The 15,878-nt window shown below is 46.5% G+C and overlaps 2 protein-coding genes across 13 annotated transcripts in view; one reads left to right on the forward strand and one right to left on the reverse strand.

The window, feature by feature from the left end:
- The window catches only part of LOC108148770 (serine-rich adhesin for platelets), a 44,884-nt gene extending 34,484 nt beyond the window's left edge, over positions 1-10,400 (forward strand). For 7 of the 12 annotated variants that reach the window (XM_017275988.2, XM_017276038.2, XM_017276005.2 and 4 more), the window contains 6 exons: positions 2,041-4,288; positions 4,374-4,605; positions 4,673-4,871; positions 4,972-5,206; positions 5,305-5,959; positions 6,031-10,400. In XM_017275988.2, coding sequence (XP_017131477.1) covers positions 2,041-4,288; positions 4,374-4,605; positions 4,673-4,871; positions 4,972-5,206; positions 5,305-5,959; positions 6,031-8,860 — 6,399 coding nt within the window. In that variant the 3' untranslated portion in view covers positions 8,861-10,400. Of the gene's footprint in view, positions 1-2,040; positions 4,289-4,373; positions 4,606-4,669; positions 4,872-4,971; positions 5,207-5,304; positions 5,960-6,030 lie in introns of all 12 variants that reach the window. The other 5 variants (XM_017275980.2, XM_017276021.2, XM_017276030.2 and 2 more) reach the window with 1 other exon arrangement.
- A 486-nt stretch (positions 10,401-10,886) lies between these two features.
- LOC108148826 (TBC1 domain family member 17) lies at positions 10,887-14,201 on the reverse strand. Its single transcript, XM_017276090.2, has 3 exons — positions 13,990-14,201; positions 12,987-13,899; positions 10,887-12,680 (listed from the first exon to the last, which is right to left on the reverse strand). The coding sequence occupies exons 1-3, from the start codon at positions 14,107-14,109 to the stop codon at positions 11,551-11,553; spliced, it is 2,163 nt and encodes a 720-aa protein (XP_017131579.1). The 5' UTR covers positions 14,110-14,201; the 3' UTR covers positions 10,887-11,550.
- Positions 14,202-15,878: the final 1,677 nt, after the last annotated feature.

Genomic DNA, 15,878 nt, shown 5'->3' on the forward strand with positions numbered 1-15,878 from the left:
TTTTCTTTTTGGGCCCGGCCAAAAAGGACTTGGAGCCCTAAGCACACAGGCGCTTGAGAATATCTCGCACATCCCACAATCCCTATGCAGTTCCTGGAAGGAGTGCATTTAGTTTACGTTTTGGTTCTGTATTTATTTGTCAACTTGGCAACACTTGTCATTGTTCCCCAGATACAAGTACTTGTAGTACTTGGTTTGTTGGCTGTGTCTTCTTCAAATTTGAGTTAAAGGTATTTTTTAACTTTTCACCCCAATTTGTAATTGGATTATAAGCCTATAAGTTGTAGTCAAAAAAAAAGGAAACAAGCTGCTGTCTAATTGATATATGTAATTTGTATAACCATCATGGAAAAAAGATTATTTTGAAAATTAGTAATGATATGACATTTATAAACTCAAAGCAACTCTTAGAATCTGGTATCCCTATTTATCGGGTCCCATACAGTTTAGTGTACTTGCGCTGCTTTTGGCCATGTTTCGTTGCTTCTGTCTTTACGCCAGTGTGTGCCTCCCATTATTATTATCATAACTAACTAGGAACACATACAAACAAACGTTCGAAACAGGACAAAAAGGAGTGTGGGTGTGTGGTATCCTTTTGGCTGCTAGACTCAGAGGACTCATTTGTTTGTTTGTCTCCGTCTCTGTTGCGGCCTCTTTCGCCTGCTCCTTTCCATTGCTTAGTATAGCGTACTTGTCCCCGTGCTCATTGCGCTGTGCTTTGCCTCTATTTCCACCTCGTTCTCTGCCGCCGGCGCCCTTTGGCCTCTGTCCTGCGACCGGAGCATTATTAGGGGTGTGAAATGGATTTTTTACTTTTATTATTATGATTTTATTGTATTTCCAGTTTCGTTTGCCTCGTTTGCTAGCTCTCTTTACACCTTTGTCTCGCTCTCGTTTTCATTTTGCGCTTGCCATTCGCGTTTTGTGTTTCCGTTAGCTTCTCTGTTGTTTTTGCCTTTCGCAAAAATTTGTGTGTAATTCGAAAGCCAGTAGTCTGGCATATAGAGTTGACGGTGATGGTGATGGTGATGAGGAAGGGTGAGGGTGGCCCTATCGCCGCCACCCCACAACAACACCATCCCACCCTCTTGGAAAACAGAGAAGGGTGGAGCGATGGCAAAGGGTCGTTCATGGCGGACGCTTTTTAATTCTTTTCCAACAAAATTGTGTAAATATTCGTAATGAATTTGCACTTGCAAAATGCACACACATCATGCATTGGGTGTTTTCTTTATGTGTGGGTATTGTGGAAATGGTTATTATATGTACTCACGGGGTGGCACAAGTCTAAGATAATTGCGTGGATATTGGGATATTATAAATGTTATTTCACAACAACTTATTGAAAAATAGGCTAGTCAAAAAAAAAAAAAAAAAGAAACAAGAAATAGCCACTTTTTCTTGCCCTTATTAACTATATTAAATAATGGCTTCCTAAAAATTGTTTTGAAGATTTCACTTGTTTATTTTGCTGAAGTACTACATTTGAATAATTCATAATAGTAAGCTTGTTTATACTACTGGACAATGAATTTTTCTATCAAAATGTGGGCTGTAATTTACATATTTTATATACTGTAGCATACTGTAGTTATTGATAGTTCTTTTTTTATTCCTTAAACTGGGAGACTCACATTATAAACGTGATTGCGGTGTAGTTTGTATTATCTTATCTCTGGTCTTAAGTAAAAATTTAATAGAGCACTGATGCGAACGGATCTGGCTTCAGCCTAATCTATTGAGTCATGGCATACTTTATAAGTTTTTATCTTATTTCTATGAAGTGTTTGGAAATTGGAAGAAAACGGTAATTAGGTAGTCGTTTTTTTCAACCTAATAGCAAAAATGTTATTAACCAGAACGACAAAAATGTTGTTAAGTTAAAATGAAAATATTTAAATTTATTTAAAAAAAAACCGAACAAATAATACAAATCAATCCATATTAGTTAATATTAAAAATAACAAAAATGATTTGTTTTTTGTATTTATATATACATATACTTAATGTTGTATACATTTTTTGCCACTCTTACAGAAAATGGAGCGGCAGGGCAAAATGGAGCTGGCGGCCAAGGAACGCGAGTCTCAGCGCCTGCAGCTCATCCCGAAGAAGTGGAATCGCCGCGAGGAATACGAATTTCTGCGAGTTCTTACAGGATATGGTGTGGACCTACACCTCTCCACGCCAATGGGATCCAGCAGTGGAAGTTCCCTTACGCCTGACTGGACAAAGTTTAAGCAAATGGCGCATTTGGAGAGGAAGAGCGATGAAACACTGACGGATTATTATAAGGTCTTTGTGGCCATGTGCAAACGACAGGCAGGTTTGAAGCTCTCGGAATCGGAGCGGGGTCTAGAAAATATCATTGAGGAAATCGAGAGGGAGCACGCCAAGCTCATACTGGATCGCCTGGAAGTTCTCGCCAAGCTCCGAGAAGTCGCTCGTAATCCTTTGCTCGAGGAACGCCTGAAACTCTGCACCATGAACGCAGATACACCCGATTGGTGGGAGCCTGGTCGCCACGACAAGGAATTGATTACCGCTGTCCTTAAGCACGGACTCTATCGCTCGGAAACCTTCATCTTTAATGATCCAAACTTTAGTTTTGGAGAGTCTGAAAAACGTTTCATTCGAGAGTTGGAAGCTCAAATCCAGCGCACCATCAAGCTGGAGGCTTTCAATGCCGAAAAGGCCGAGAAGTTAGCGGCAGCTGAAAAAGCAGCAGCAGCTGAAAAGGCGGCAGCAGAAAAGGCAGCTTCTGTCAAAAATGAGGTCATAGATTTGGATGATGAACTCATGACCGACGAGAGCGTCATTAAGAAGGAAGCGTCGGCTAGTCCTGTAAAAGATGAAATAAAAGCAGAGGAAAGCTCAGAAAAGAAGGACACTGATGTCAGTACCGAAGCAAAGAAAGCTGAGACCGAAGACTCTACAAAGATTGAAGCAGAGGTCAAGGACGAAGGGGAGTTAAATGAGAATGTCTCAGAGAAAGACACGGAAGGCGAACCTGAAAATTTGGATAAGGACAAATCCATCACTGAAAGTTTGATTCCAGAAACCGAAGAGACCAAGTCCAACGAAGACAAAATGGAAGTTGAAGAGTTAACCATAGCTGAAAATGGTGCGGAGAAGGAAAGCTCCACAGAGAAATGCACTGAGAAAAAGGAGAATACTTCTTCAGAGGAAGCTCAGAGAAAAGCTGCTGATGAAGAGGGCTCCAAAATAGATTCGGATAAAATTGCCTCCAACGAAGAAGACAAATCCACTGAAGATTCGGAATCTTCTGAAAAGGAATCTGAATATAAGGCTGCTGCAAAGACTGATGAAGAGAAAGCAGAAGAGCCAAAAGAAGTGTCTTCTAAGGAGCAATCAGAAGATGTGGAAAAAGATATAAAATCTTCTACTGATGCTGAGCCCTTAGAGAAATCTCCAATTGAAGCTGAACCTGAAGAAGCTGCCCCCAAGAAACCTGCTGGAGACCAAGAGATACTTGACCTGGTGACTGGACCTACAGATCCCGATGATGACGAGGTAATGAAGGAGAAAGAAAAAGCCGTAGAAGAAGAGTGCAAGAAGCAGGCGGCCGAACTCAAAGCCCGCTTCCCCGATCTGGAAGTAATCCAACCCGCCACGGTCAAACAGCAAAAGCTGGAGAAGCCCAAGCTTGAGATGTGCATGATCCGGTGGTTCAAGGATTTCGCTTTGGAGCGCCGCATCGCGCACATCGTGGCCTGCGTTGAGTCTGGAAAGTGGCCAGTGGATAGCAAGTACAGTGCCTTTGCCAGCTGCAAGGGAGCCACCGATCTGAGCATTGCCCTTCACGAATCCATTCCTCACCTGAGCAGTTTGGAACGTCGCTCCACGACACCTGATGTGATTACCATTACCACGGACCAGGGTGTGACGAAGCACCTGCAGGCCTCGCAGATGCAGCAGGTGGCCAGTTCGACTTCCGCTACGTCCGCTTCCTCGGGAATGCCCCATGTCACCCAATCGAAGCCCTCGTCGGCCACCAGTTTACCCGGCTTGGATGCCAATAGCATTAATGCTGCAGTGGCAGCAGCCGTTGCTGCTGCGGCAGCGGGCGGAAACGCCACCTCCCTATCATCCCTGCTCCCTGGAATGTCGCTGAGTGCTGCGACTGGCGCGTCAGGCGCTGGACTGGGCGGGTTGAGCGTCCCAAGTGCTGGATCAGGAGTGGGCAAAAAGCGCAAGCGACACATCGCCATAGACGTAGAGACGGAACGGGCCAAATTGCACGCTCTGCTGAACAGTTCGACAAGTAAGTGTTTCAAGGACTATAAACATTGGTTCTTCTTTCCCTCTTTGATATAGCTTTGTACTAATAAAACCTGTTTTCATTGTAGTGGCACCAAAAGACTGGGAAAGTGAGATTGCCAATATGGAAGCCTTGACTGGCTCCTCTGGCCGTGGACGAGGAGGCAATTCTTCCTCGGCCCTAAGCGGTATGCAGCCGCCCCCAGCTCACCAACACGCTTCGCTCTCGCGACAGTCCTCCGGGCAGTTTAGCAAGCCAGCTGTCCCCGCCCTAAAGACACCTCCACCTTCGATGGGCGCACCTATGGATCTGTCCTCAAGGTGGGTTCACAAAAATAGATCCCAAGATAAATCTTATACTTATATCTTTGAAATTTTCTCGTAGCAGCCTGCCCAAGATGAACATGACGGAGATGCTGAAGTCGGCTTCTAGTGCGGGAGCCATCGACTTGAGCGAAGTGCAGGACTTCTCCATGCCTTCCAAGAAGTCCAGCGTGCATGCTGCTCTTAGTTCCGCATTCCCCTCAATGGGCAGCAAGAGCAAATTAGATGACACGCTCAACAAACTGATGAAGAAGAATAACTGCGTAAGTTTTATACCAGCTCATTTAAGTGGGATGTCATTTGATTTGATGTGTAATTTATACCATTGAATAAAACATTTTATTTAAACCTCATTTTGAACAGACCATTGAAGAGCCCGTGATTGGCAAGGAGAAAAAGCGAAAGAAGTTGGATGAGATTGTGCTCGGCCTATCGGCGGCTAAAGAGCAAAAAACCTTCCCTGACCCATCGCTGCCGTCTTCGAAGAAGCCGCAAATCCCGCCAAGCGTCTCTGTTACGCCGGCGAATCTGCAATCCTCGGCCAACCAGCAGTCCAACCAGAAACCCTTTACCATCACTGTTACCACAGTGCCCGGAAGTGAGTTTGAGTCTCTGCGCTTTTACTTTTTCACCGCCCGAGGACTGGCACACGTCCATAAGAGTTTTCGACTAATCGAATGTATCTATCTTTTGCAGAGTCCAAGGGCGGATCGTCCAGCGCTGGATCAGGCGCCGGAGGAAGCTCATCGGCCAGCGGCGGAGGAGCCGGTGGCAGCGGGCTGAGCGCCCTCCAGAACATGGCAATGGGCGGTCTGTCCTCCAAGGACAGTCTGAACGCTCTTTTGGCCCAGACCATGGCCACCGATCCGCAGACGTTCCTCAAGCAGCAGCAGAAAATGATGCAGTTTCTGCCGCCTGCCCAGCGAAAGGCGTACGAGAACATGCTGGCCGAGATGGAGCAGGCCATGAAGATCAGCTCCAAGTTCTCGACCAACTCCCCCCACGACGTCAAGGTCAACAAGTGGCTCTCGGATATGACAAGTCCACTGGGCGACCAGCTCAGCATTGACTACGTGGGCGGTGGCGCAGCAGGTGGTTCTGGCAGTGGCAACAGTCGACGCTCCAACCGCCAGCAAAGCAGTTCTTCCCAACAATCTCCGAGTGCTGCCCAGCTCCAGAAGCAACTGCAACAACAACAACAACAACAACAACAGCAGCAGCAACAGCAGCAACATTCAATGTCAGGGCCTCAGAATTTGACAGGAGAGGAACCTGTACCCGTGATCAATAAGCAGACTGGCAAGCGTTTGGGAGGTAACAAGGCGCCGCAGCTCAAGCGGCTCATGCAATGGTAAGTGGATAAGAATAATATATTGTACAAATCTATAGAATCTGAAATAACTGCAATCATAACTCCCGTAGGCTCACGGAAAACCCCAACTACGAGGTGGATCCAAAGTGGTTGGAACAAATGCAAAATCCCATGTCAGCACCTTCGCCCAAACCCACATCTATGGACAGCAGCTATGGCTCATCGACAGCAAAGTCCCATGGCGGACGCCCGTCGTCCAATTCGAGCAACGCTTCGTCCTCTTCCCATACCCAACAACAGCAACAATCGTCTGCAGCTCAATCGTCAGCGGGAGGTAACTCTGGCAGCTCCAAGAAGTCATCCCGCCAGCAAACGGCAGCATCAGCTGCGCTGGATCAGGCTGCTTTACAATTTGGCTCTCTAGCCGGTCTGAATCCCAGCCTGCTGGCCAATCTTCCTGGTCTGGGAGCCTTTGATCCCAAGAATCCTCTTGCTGCCTTTGATCCCAAGAACCCGCTGCTTTCCATGTCCTTCGGAGGAATGCCCGGAATGGGAAACATTCCTGGACTAGGTAACCTCAACAACATGAACCTGTTTGCAAGTCTGGCAGGAATGGGAGGACTGGGAAATCTGGCGGGGATGGACACCCAGTCGTTGGCTGCGCTTATGGCTGCTGCCGGACCAACTCTAGGCGGATTGACGGGTGCTTCCGGAGGAGCGGGCTCCGGCAAGAGCCAGGTGCAGTCGCAGTCGGGTGGCAGCTCATCTGCGGCTTCCTCATCCTCTTCGGCCAGCAAGAAAAAGCAGCAGCAGCAACAGCAACAAGCTCAACAGCAGGCGCAAAATGAAGCTGCTCAATTGGCGGCTGCTATCAGCGCCAGCACTGGAGGATCCTCTGGTGGAGCTGGTGGCAAGAATGCAGCAGCCTCTGCATCCCAACTGGCGGCCGGCTTCCCCTTCTTGTTTCCGAATCCTTCGTTGCTGTATCCGCCCATGGGATTGGGTGGGCTTAATCCATACTCTTTGGGATCCAGTGGCCTGGGTTCCGCCTACGATCAGCTGGCCCAGCAGTATAATCTGCTTAACGGAGCCACTTCATCCGCCTCAAACACGAACTCCACGCAATCGAAGTCCCATCAGTCGCAATCAAAGGCCAGTCAGTCTAGGAACGCCACAGCGGCTGCCAACTCAGCAGCCAGTCTAATGAACGCCATGGCCAGCATGGGCGGAGGAGCTAGTACGGTAACCACCCCCTCAGCCTCAGCATCAGGATCCGGACGTGGCAGGCAGTCGAGCAGCAGAAACCAGTCCCAGACCACACCCACAGCGGCAGACATGGCTCAACTGAGTAGCTTACTCATGCCAGGGGCGGATCCCCATCTCCTTGAATCGCTGAGTCGCATGAGTAATATGGATTTGGCGCAGGCCACTCGATTGATGAGCTCACTGGGAATGCCGCCACTGCCAGGAACACCCAGCTCTTCCGGTGGAGGAAACTCATCCTCGAGCAAGAGGAGCAGCCAAGCCGCTAGTGAAGCAAACGCCCAGGCAAAGGAGCAGCAAAAGTGGTTCGAGAGCTTTACCCGCGGAGCCCTGCCCGCCGATCTATCAGCCCTTCAGGCCTTCTCGCAGTCCAAAATGCCTTCGTCGTCCAGCTCCAATACAGGAACATCAACTTCCTCCAGCAAAAGCTCGAAGTCTGCAGCAGCAGCAGCGGCGGGGGCATCACAACTGCCACAGATACCTGGAATGTCCAGTGATTTCTCACAGGCCTTCTTAGCCGAAATGGCTGCCCAGGCGATGGCGGCTGCTGGCGGATCCCTGCCTCTTAGTGGTCCCGGTTCCTTGGCCAGCTTGGCTGGCTTAACTGGAGGCTCTGCAGGAGGAGGAGGAGGAGGAGGAGGAGGAAGTTCGGCAGTGTCGGGAAGTGGCAGCCACTCGTCTTCAAAACGACAGCGTGAGCAGGACGCTTTTAAACAACAAATGGATTACTACACCAAGACCTTGGGCTTGGGATCAGGAATCTCGCTGATACCCACCTCCTCGGCCGGAGGATCATCCGCATCCTCCAGTTCGGCGAACGCTGCAGCAGCTGCCTATGCGGCAGCTTTAGATGCAGAGCAACAACATCAGCAACAGCAGAAGGCGCTCTCCAAACGCTCACGCGGTGGTGATATACATCCTACCAAGGAGGACCTGGCCGCTGCTGCCCTTGCTGTCGGACTACCCCTGAACCTGGGAGCCAGCATGAGCAGCATTGAGAAGAGTCTAAGAGGCGGAAGTAGCTCCAGCAGTAACTCCACGCCAGCGCCCATGTCTGCTGAACAAGACAAGGTTACATTGACGCCCCTGAACGCCTCTGGAGGTGGTTCAGGAAGCTCCTCTTCCAGTTCTGCAGCTGCTGCGGGGCTGGCGGCCAATCTGCCAAGTCAAACAACAATAACCATAGCTCCCCCCATCAGCAGTGGAGCCAGCACTAGTAGCGAGCGTTCGGAGCGCTCCGAGTCACGCATCTCGCTAACCATTACCAACGCAGCGGATGCAGCGAAACTGCCGCCGCCCTACGAAGAAGCCGACGAGCTGATCATACAACCCATACTCAAAAAGACGACATCTGCCAATCCGGGCAGTAGTCATGGCGGAAGTGTGGAGGACCTGGACACAGCTGGAAACACTTCAGTGGCTAATCTGAGTGGCTCATCGTCCAGTTCTGCGGCCGCGGCGGCTGCTGCAGCGGCAGCCGAAGAGAATCGTCGCTCCTCCAACCGCCTGAAGCGGCCGAGGTCTGGAAACGAACAGGGATCCAGTTCCGTAGAGGGGCAACCGCCTGAGAAGCGACGGGAGCTGCGATCCACTCGACACACACGCTCCTCGGCGGATGCCAGCACGCTCAATCTCTCCGCCGGAAGCGAGTCAGGAGCGGAGGAGCGGAACGAATGAGTATTGCGCAGATCTGAGCGCCAGCGCTAGCAGGATGACACGGCTCCTCCGGCGAGCAGGGGAAGATCACGCGGAAGAGGAGTCACCAGCACCCCTAGACAACTACAACAACAAGAACAACAACAACCGAAGCAGAGAATTAAGAACAGAAAGATTATGAGAAATCAGCTGCAGATGCAGATGCAAACAAGATCGAGGCGAAAATTGAATGCTAGGCTAACTGTTACCACTAGATCCCTTAAGCTTAAAGTTGTGTAAAGTATAAGAAACATATATACACTAATATATAGAGGTTAGGAGCCAATGTAGAGAGAGCGGATGCGGATTGCGGTTTGTTGCAACGCCCTGCAGTTGGACACTGCTGCAACACCGTCTGAACTGGAGGGCCCAGTGCAATTCCCATTCCCAACTATTGGTTTACTCAAGTTTCATCTGCTGCTGAAATGGAGCTTGATAAATCGATCGCTACCCTCCCTCTGGCTGCTTAAATATTCACACAGTTACGAACATAATTAAAAAGCGCTTATAATTTAATTGTAACGAGAAAAGCCAAGTGCTGCTGCATGAAGATGAAGATTATCCGTTTAAATTATTGCAACCACACACATAATTGATAAGCGACATCAAAAATGTTTAGATAATAGACTATATCCATACACACCTAAAACCTAAAAGCTAACAAGAAGAGACACAGAAACTTGGGTTTCCTGCGCTGTCCTCACACATGCAGTCTCCATATATGATACCTGTACATAATTTATAGTCTTTAAATGGCTCTCGCATTGCTTAACCGTTTTTAATATAGTAAGGCACCATTTATTCTCATACTGAATCATTTTCCACACGACCACCCACTATGTTGTATTGTATTGTATTGTATTGTATCCCGTACTCTCTACTCTCTCTCTGTGTGTCTCACGAAAACTACGTGTAATTTTGATCATTTTAATTTTGTAATTAGTGAAAGTGAAAGGAATGGAATGCAAATGGCAAGAAGCGATCCATCAAGCGTAGATTTTAATTTCTTGTAATTCGTATGTTTTAAAAAAGCACTAATGTGTCCCCTAAAGAACAAACAAACCACAAGCAGACCAGGCGCGTAACTAACAAATGGACAATGTTTATTGAAAAATAGAATTTTTTAATTAAATCAATTTTAATGTAATTGAAAATCGGAGATATGAAACTTGCACGTTTGATGAGCACCAATGCAATATTTAGGGCATTATGCATAATTATTCAAATGAGTTAACGACTTATGGATTTATTTTGTTTGCACTTTACGAGGACGATTCATTTAAAGACGACAACAAAACCACACACAAAAAACGAGAAGAAAGCAAAACAAACAACCAACATATATTGCATACTTAACTTGTAAGTATAACTCTTAAATAAAATATATATATAACTGCAGAACAACAAACAAAAGCAACATCAACCAGAAAAAGCAACTACAGCAAGAACAGCAAGTAACAAGCAAGCATCAACTATTGATACTGATAATAAATAAAAAGAAAAAAAAATTTTAAAATTAAAACAAAATGCAAGTTATAATTGGATGAACGAGGAAGAACAAAGAATTTTATGGGACGGGATATTCAAGCAACATTCAAGAAGTCAAGTCGGCAGTCTATCTTGGTTATGGGATTTGAACAGGATTTGGTATGCTTCACATCTCTCTAATAATAATTGGAGAATAGCTCAAAACTGCAGGTGCTTTTGAGGGTTTTTGAAAATTTGTGTGGTTTCACTACTGGAGAACACTTTGAAGAACGCTATTGTTTTGGGAAACAATGTGAAAAAAAACATCTCATTATCCAGCATCTTATGCATTGAAGATATATAAATATCACTTAGACAATTTAGCTCCCTCCTTAAACATTTGTCAACACAGCGTGAAAGTGTTGAACTCTTATTAAGTTGACATAACCCTTATCAACTTGTTATCAACGTATTGAATCACGCCCATCCCTAATACTTGTATAATTTTCCCCATTGAAAGCCGATTAACAACAAAGAGTAGTTTTGTGTGCGATCTGGTGGTGTATTTAGATACTTTTACTACGCATTTGTAATGTACTTGTATATATCGATGTATATTCACAATAATTGAGACAACTTTAAAAAGATAAACAAAAGCTGCGCGTGTGAAATTCTGATAAACGACAACTAAATCCTATATAATTCAAAATGTTATGGTATGCTTAGGAGTGATCGATTGGTGAGGGGAGGGGAAAGGAGGGGATGGGGATGGGGTGGTGTATGTCTTTGAAGTGAGGGAAAAAACTTACAATAAATACAAAATCGTACAAATATGTATAATATACAATATAAATCTGTGTATCAGCAGTTAAAGCACTTGGCTCGCTTCGATGCGTTGGTAAACTTTGAGTCTTAGTGTCTAAGAACACACTGCCCTTCAGTTGAACAAAAAATGATTTTCTGGGAAGCTAATCTCGTGTTGAACACGGCAAATTATACATTTTTACGCCCATTTATATGGAAACAATTCTTGAACTGGAAATTTTTAGGGATGTTGAAAGATTTGATCATTCAACTGGCAATCCAAAAAATCATTTTCTTCGCAAGGAGACTTGAAGGGCAGTGCAATTTGCGCACGCTCTGCTAAGGGCTTTTGGCTTGGTTTCCTGCAGTTGTCCATTCGACGTGCAGGTTGTCCGTTCGACTTAGTGAAACTGGAGGAAGAGGGAACGTTCGCAGGCCTCTTCCAGCAGAGTCTGCTGTCGGAGCTTCTCCTCCGGAGTGAGCTCCCTAACCAGTTCGTCGAAGCCGTCGTCCGAGTAGGCAGGTTCCTCGTCTGCCATGCCTCCGTCGGTCTCCTCGCTGGCGGCGGATGACAGCAATGGCTCCCCTATGATGCAGCGGATGTCGTTGGGCAGCGTTTCCGAGGCCTTGAGCTGCAGGTAGATGGCCTCGGCGATCTGCAGAGTCTTTTCGACATCTATATTGCCAGACAGTTCGTTGACGTGCTTCAGGATTTCGGTGAACTCGTACTGGCTCTCAATGATCACGCTGGTCTCCTGGTCCAGAATGGCCACCGAGAAGAGCAGGTGGAAGTTAGGGCAGGGCAGCCGAGTCCACAGGCACTCCCACAGCTTCAGAACGTGCTCGTTGCTCAACTCCCGCTTGTACCAGACCAGCAGCCACCTGAAGCAGAAGTACATGTTGTCCGAGTCGTGGGATCGCATGTAGTTGAACAACGGAGCATTGGCAAACTCAATCAAGCGACGGACCTGGGCGAACTGCGCCTTCATGCCGGCCTGGTCCATGTCAAAGTTTGTGAAGACCAGCTCCATGAAACCCACGAAGCACCAGAAGGCGTCCACCTCGTTCACCTGGATCTCCAGAATGGGAGCGAGCAGATCCGACATGCCCTGGACGTAGCCCAGGTCAAAGTTGTACATCACGTAGGTCATGAGGATGCCTTGGAGCAGGGCCAAATTGGGATTGTCCTCGCCGGCGAAGAAGGGCAGCGAGCGGTCCGTGCGCTTCACATCCTTCTCGATCTGGCACTTGCGCTCACGGTAGCCGCAGAAGTTCGCTTCCTGGGCCGTTGTCATGGCCAGCCACTGGGCCTTCATGTTGTAGTACTCCATGGACCTTTGTTTCCTGCGCTCGATTCGCTCCACCTGGGTGTCCGACCATTGGTAGTAGTTGAGCAGGAATTTCCACACCTCTGCCCGGAGGCTGTGCACAATGCCGCCACGGAAGATGAGCTCCCTGATGCGCACGCTGTCCGAAATGCGACCGTCGGGCGTCTGGAACTCCAGCCACTGCGACTCGGTGAGTGGAGGGCCTGCAAGAAACAAAGCTATATTATTGAGCTATTTAGTTAAAGCCCTTGCACATTTAAAGGGCTAAATAAATAATGTTTCTTTTAGACTAAGAAGAATTAATAATGTTTAGATTTCCAAAAATGTTTCTATTCATTTTTGCTTTATATTGTCTGCCCTTTATATTGTCTGGGAAAACTAAAAACAACTTGTAGACTTTGTGATTATCGTTATCTACAAGTGCATAATATTCGTTTTAGATAAGGATTTCTGATAGCGTAACATGGAACAGGTTCATTGACAGATTCCACCAGATGATAGCAACGCACCTCGCTCCACTCGCTGGCGATCCGGCAAGTTGTTGACTATTTTCTCGTCCTGGGCATTAAGGTTCTCCAGCTCACTGTCGGCCGGCGACTTGTCCGCACTGCCGCCGCGACTCTGTCCGTTGGAAGAGCAGGCACTGTTGGTGCTGCCACTCAGCCCTATGATCTGGTAGTTGTCCGGCGAGGTCTGGCGGTCGCCGGCGATTAGGGCGCCTGGACGGGATTTGGGCGAGCGCTGAAACGGCGGCTGCACGTAGTCGGGAATGTTGCCCAGGAAACCGGCCAGCTTGTTGGGCAGCCAGCTCTCACGCGGCAGGTGGCTGGACTTTATTTGGCCAATGTCGAGCTCGGCAAAGGTTTTTCTCAGCTTTTGGTTCTCGTTGGTCAAGATGGTGTACTCCTCGCCGGCGCCGCCACTGCGACTGCTCTCGGCGCTTTCGATGAAGTGCAAATCGCGCATGGAGCGCACAAAGAGGTCTGCGTTGCCGTGCTGGAAGAAGAACTCGCTGTGAAGGCCCCCAGCTCCTTTGCGCACAAACCGTATAGTCTGGCCACGATGGCGCACCTCCACGGAGGACAGATCCTCCAGCTGGGCACGCATGACCCGGGAGCGAGTGGCGCCCGCCCCGCCACTTGGTTCGCTGGGCTTCGTGTTGAAGGCCCGACACTCGGAGGTGGTCCGCGTTCGCCCGGAAATCCTGTCGACCAGCGCCCAGTCACCCTGGTCCTGGCTGTCGTCCGCGATCATGATGCTGTCGTTCGGCTGCCATTCCAGCAAGAGGCGCCTGCGAGTGCCAGGCAGCTCCGCGGAGGAGCACGAATACTCCACCAGAGACAGGGAGCCACTGGTGTTCAGGTCTGAGATGTGCTCTGCGCTTGCCTTCTTCAGCAGCACGCCGTCGTGGGTGAACAGTATCTGTGGAGTGGGAATGTGAAAACACGTAATGCCACCCATAAATAGTGAGTCAGGCGAAATAAAACAAGAACACAAGACGCAGACACTTACGTTGCCCGTTCCCTGCGGCGGCAGACTCGGGACATCCTCGTCGGCGGAAAACGCCTGCGACTCGCTGAGGACGCCTAGCTGCACCTGGTGGCAGCGGTCGTAGCGCACCGATTCGTTCATAGCTGCCGGTGATGAGCCTTTCCTGTTTCGTGTATTGCTCAATTAACTGTGTGCTATTACGTTTCAGATATAAACAATTGCCCAGTTGCAGTGTTACCAGATGGCAAAACTGCTTACCCCCTTAATAATCTCGACCAACCACAAGTTCTTACTAAAAAAGCCTCTTAATTGAAACGCGCGATTTTTTTGGAAAATATTAAAGAAGTTAAATCTTGAAATGAACTCGAGAAAATAGTAATCTAATTTAAAATTGTATTGTCCATGGCCTAACCTTATATCTATAAACACTATTCACAACAGACACGCTATTATATTTTACGTATTACTAATTTTAATTTAACTATACAAGTAAGAAATTAATTAAGGAGTTATATCGTAAAAATAAAAACCCAATATTTTCAAACAAAGTTTAAATGCAGATTTTTAGGGGCCTAAGCCACAAGACTGTAGAGATATACCAATTTGACATCAGATGACTGAAAGAAAAGTTATGGATTTAAAACTGCAGGTTTTTGGTCATTTTTCTGCACAGACGATTTTTTCGGAGATTATGAAAGGGGTAACATCACAAAATATGCAAAAAATCGGCCCGAAATTACAAACCAAGTTTTAAACGCAGATTTTTAAAGAACTAAGCCACAGGACTATAAATATATACATCTTTGAAATTGGATTCTTGAATAAAAAGTTATGGGCTTAGAACTGTTGGTTTTTGGTCACATTTCGGTAATGCTTTTTTTCAGAATTTAATTAGGTATTAATGTCGTAAAAATAACAACCCAATATTTTCAAACAAAATTTAAATGCAGATTTTTAGGGGCTTAAGCCACAAGATTGTAGAGATATACCAATTCGACATGAGATGACTGAAAGAAAAGTTATGGATTTAAAACTGCAGGTTGTTGGTCATTTTTCTGCACAGACGATTTTTTCGGAGATTATGAAAGGGGTAACATCACAAAATATGCAAAAAATCGGCCCGAAATTACAAACCAAGTTTTAAACGCAGATTTTTAAAGAACTAAGCCACAGGACTATAAATATATACCATTTTGAAATTGGATTCTTGAATAAAAAGTTATGGGCTTAGAACTGTTGGTTTTTGGTCACATTTCGGTAATGCTATTTTTCAGAATTTAATTAGGTATTAATGTCGTAAAAATAACAACCCAATATTTTCAAACAAAATTTAAATGCAGATTTTTAGGGGCTTAAGCCACAAGATTGTAGAGATATACCAATTCGACATGAGATGACTGAAAGAAAAGTTATGGATTTAAAACTGCAGGTTGTTGGTCATTTTTCTGCACAGACGATTTTTTCGGAGATTATGAAAGGGGTAACATCACAAAATATGCAAAAAATCGGCCCGAAATTACAAACCAAGTTTTAAACGCAGATTTTTAAAGAACTAAGCCACAGGACTATAAATATATACCATTTTGAAATTGGATTCTTGAATAAAAAGTTATGGGCTTAGAACTGTTGGTTTTTGGTCACATTTCGGTAATGCTATTTTTCAGAATTTAATTAGGTATTAATGTCGTAAAAATAACAACCCAATATTTTCAAACAAAATTTAAATGCAGATTTTTAGGGGCTTAAGCCACAAGATTGTAGAGATATACCAATTCGACATGAGATGACTGAAAGAAAAGTTATGGATTTAAAACTGCAGGTTGTTGGTCATTTTTCTGCACAGACGATTTTTTCGGAGATTATGAAAGGGGTAACATCACAAAATATGCAAAAAATCGGCCCGAAATTAC

The sequence above is a fragment of the Drosophila elegans genome, unplaced genomic scaffold (assembly GCF_018152505.1).
Source record: "Drosophila elegans isolate 14027-0461.03 unplaced genomic scaffold, ASM1815250v1 contig_814, whole genome shotgun sequence".
Classification (NCBI taxonomy): domain Eukaryota; kingdom Metazoa; phylum Arthropoda; class Insecta; order Diptera; family Drosophilidae; genus Drosophila; species Drosophila elegans.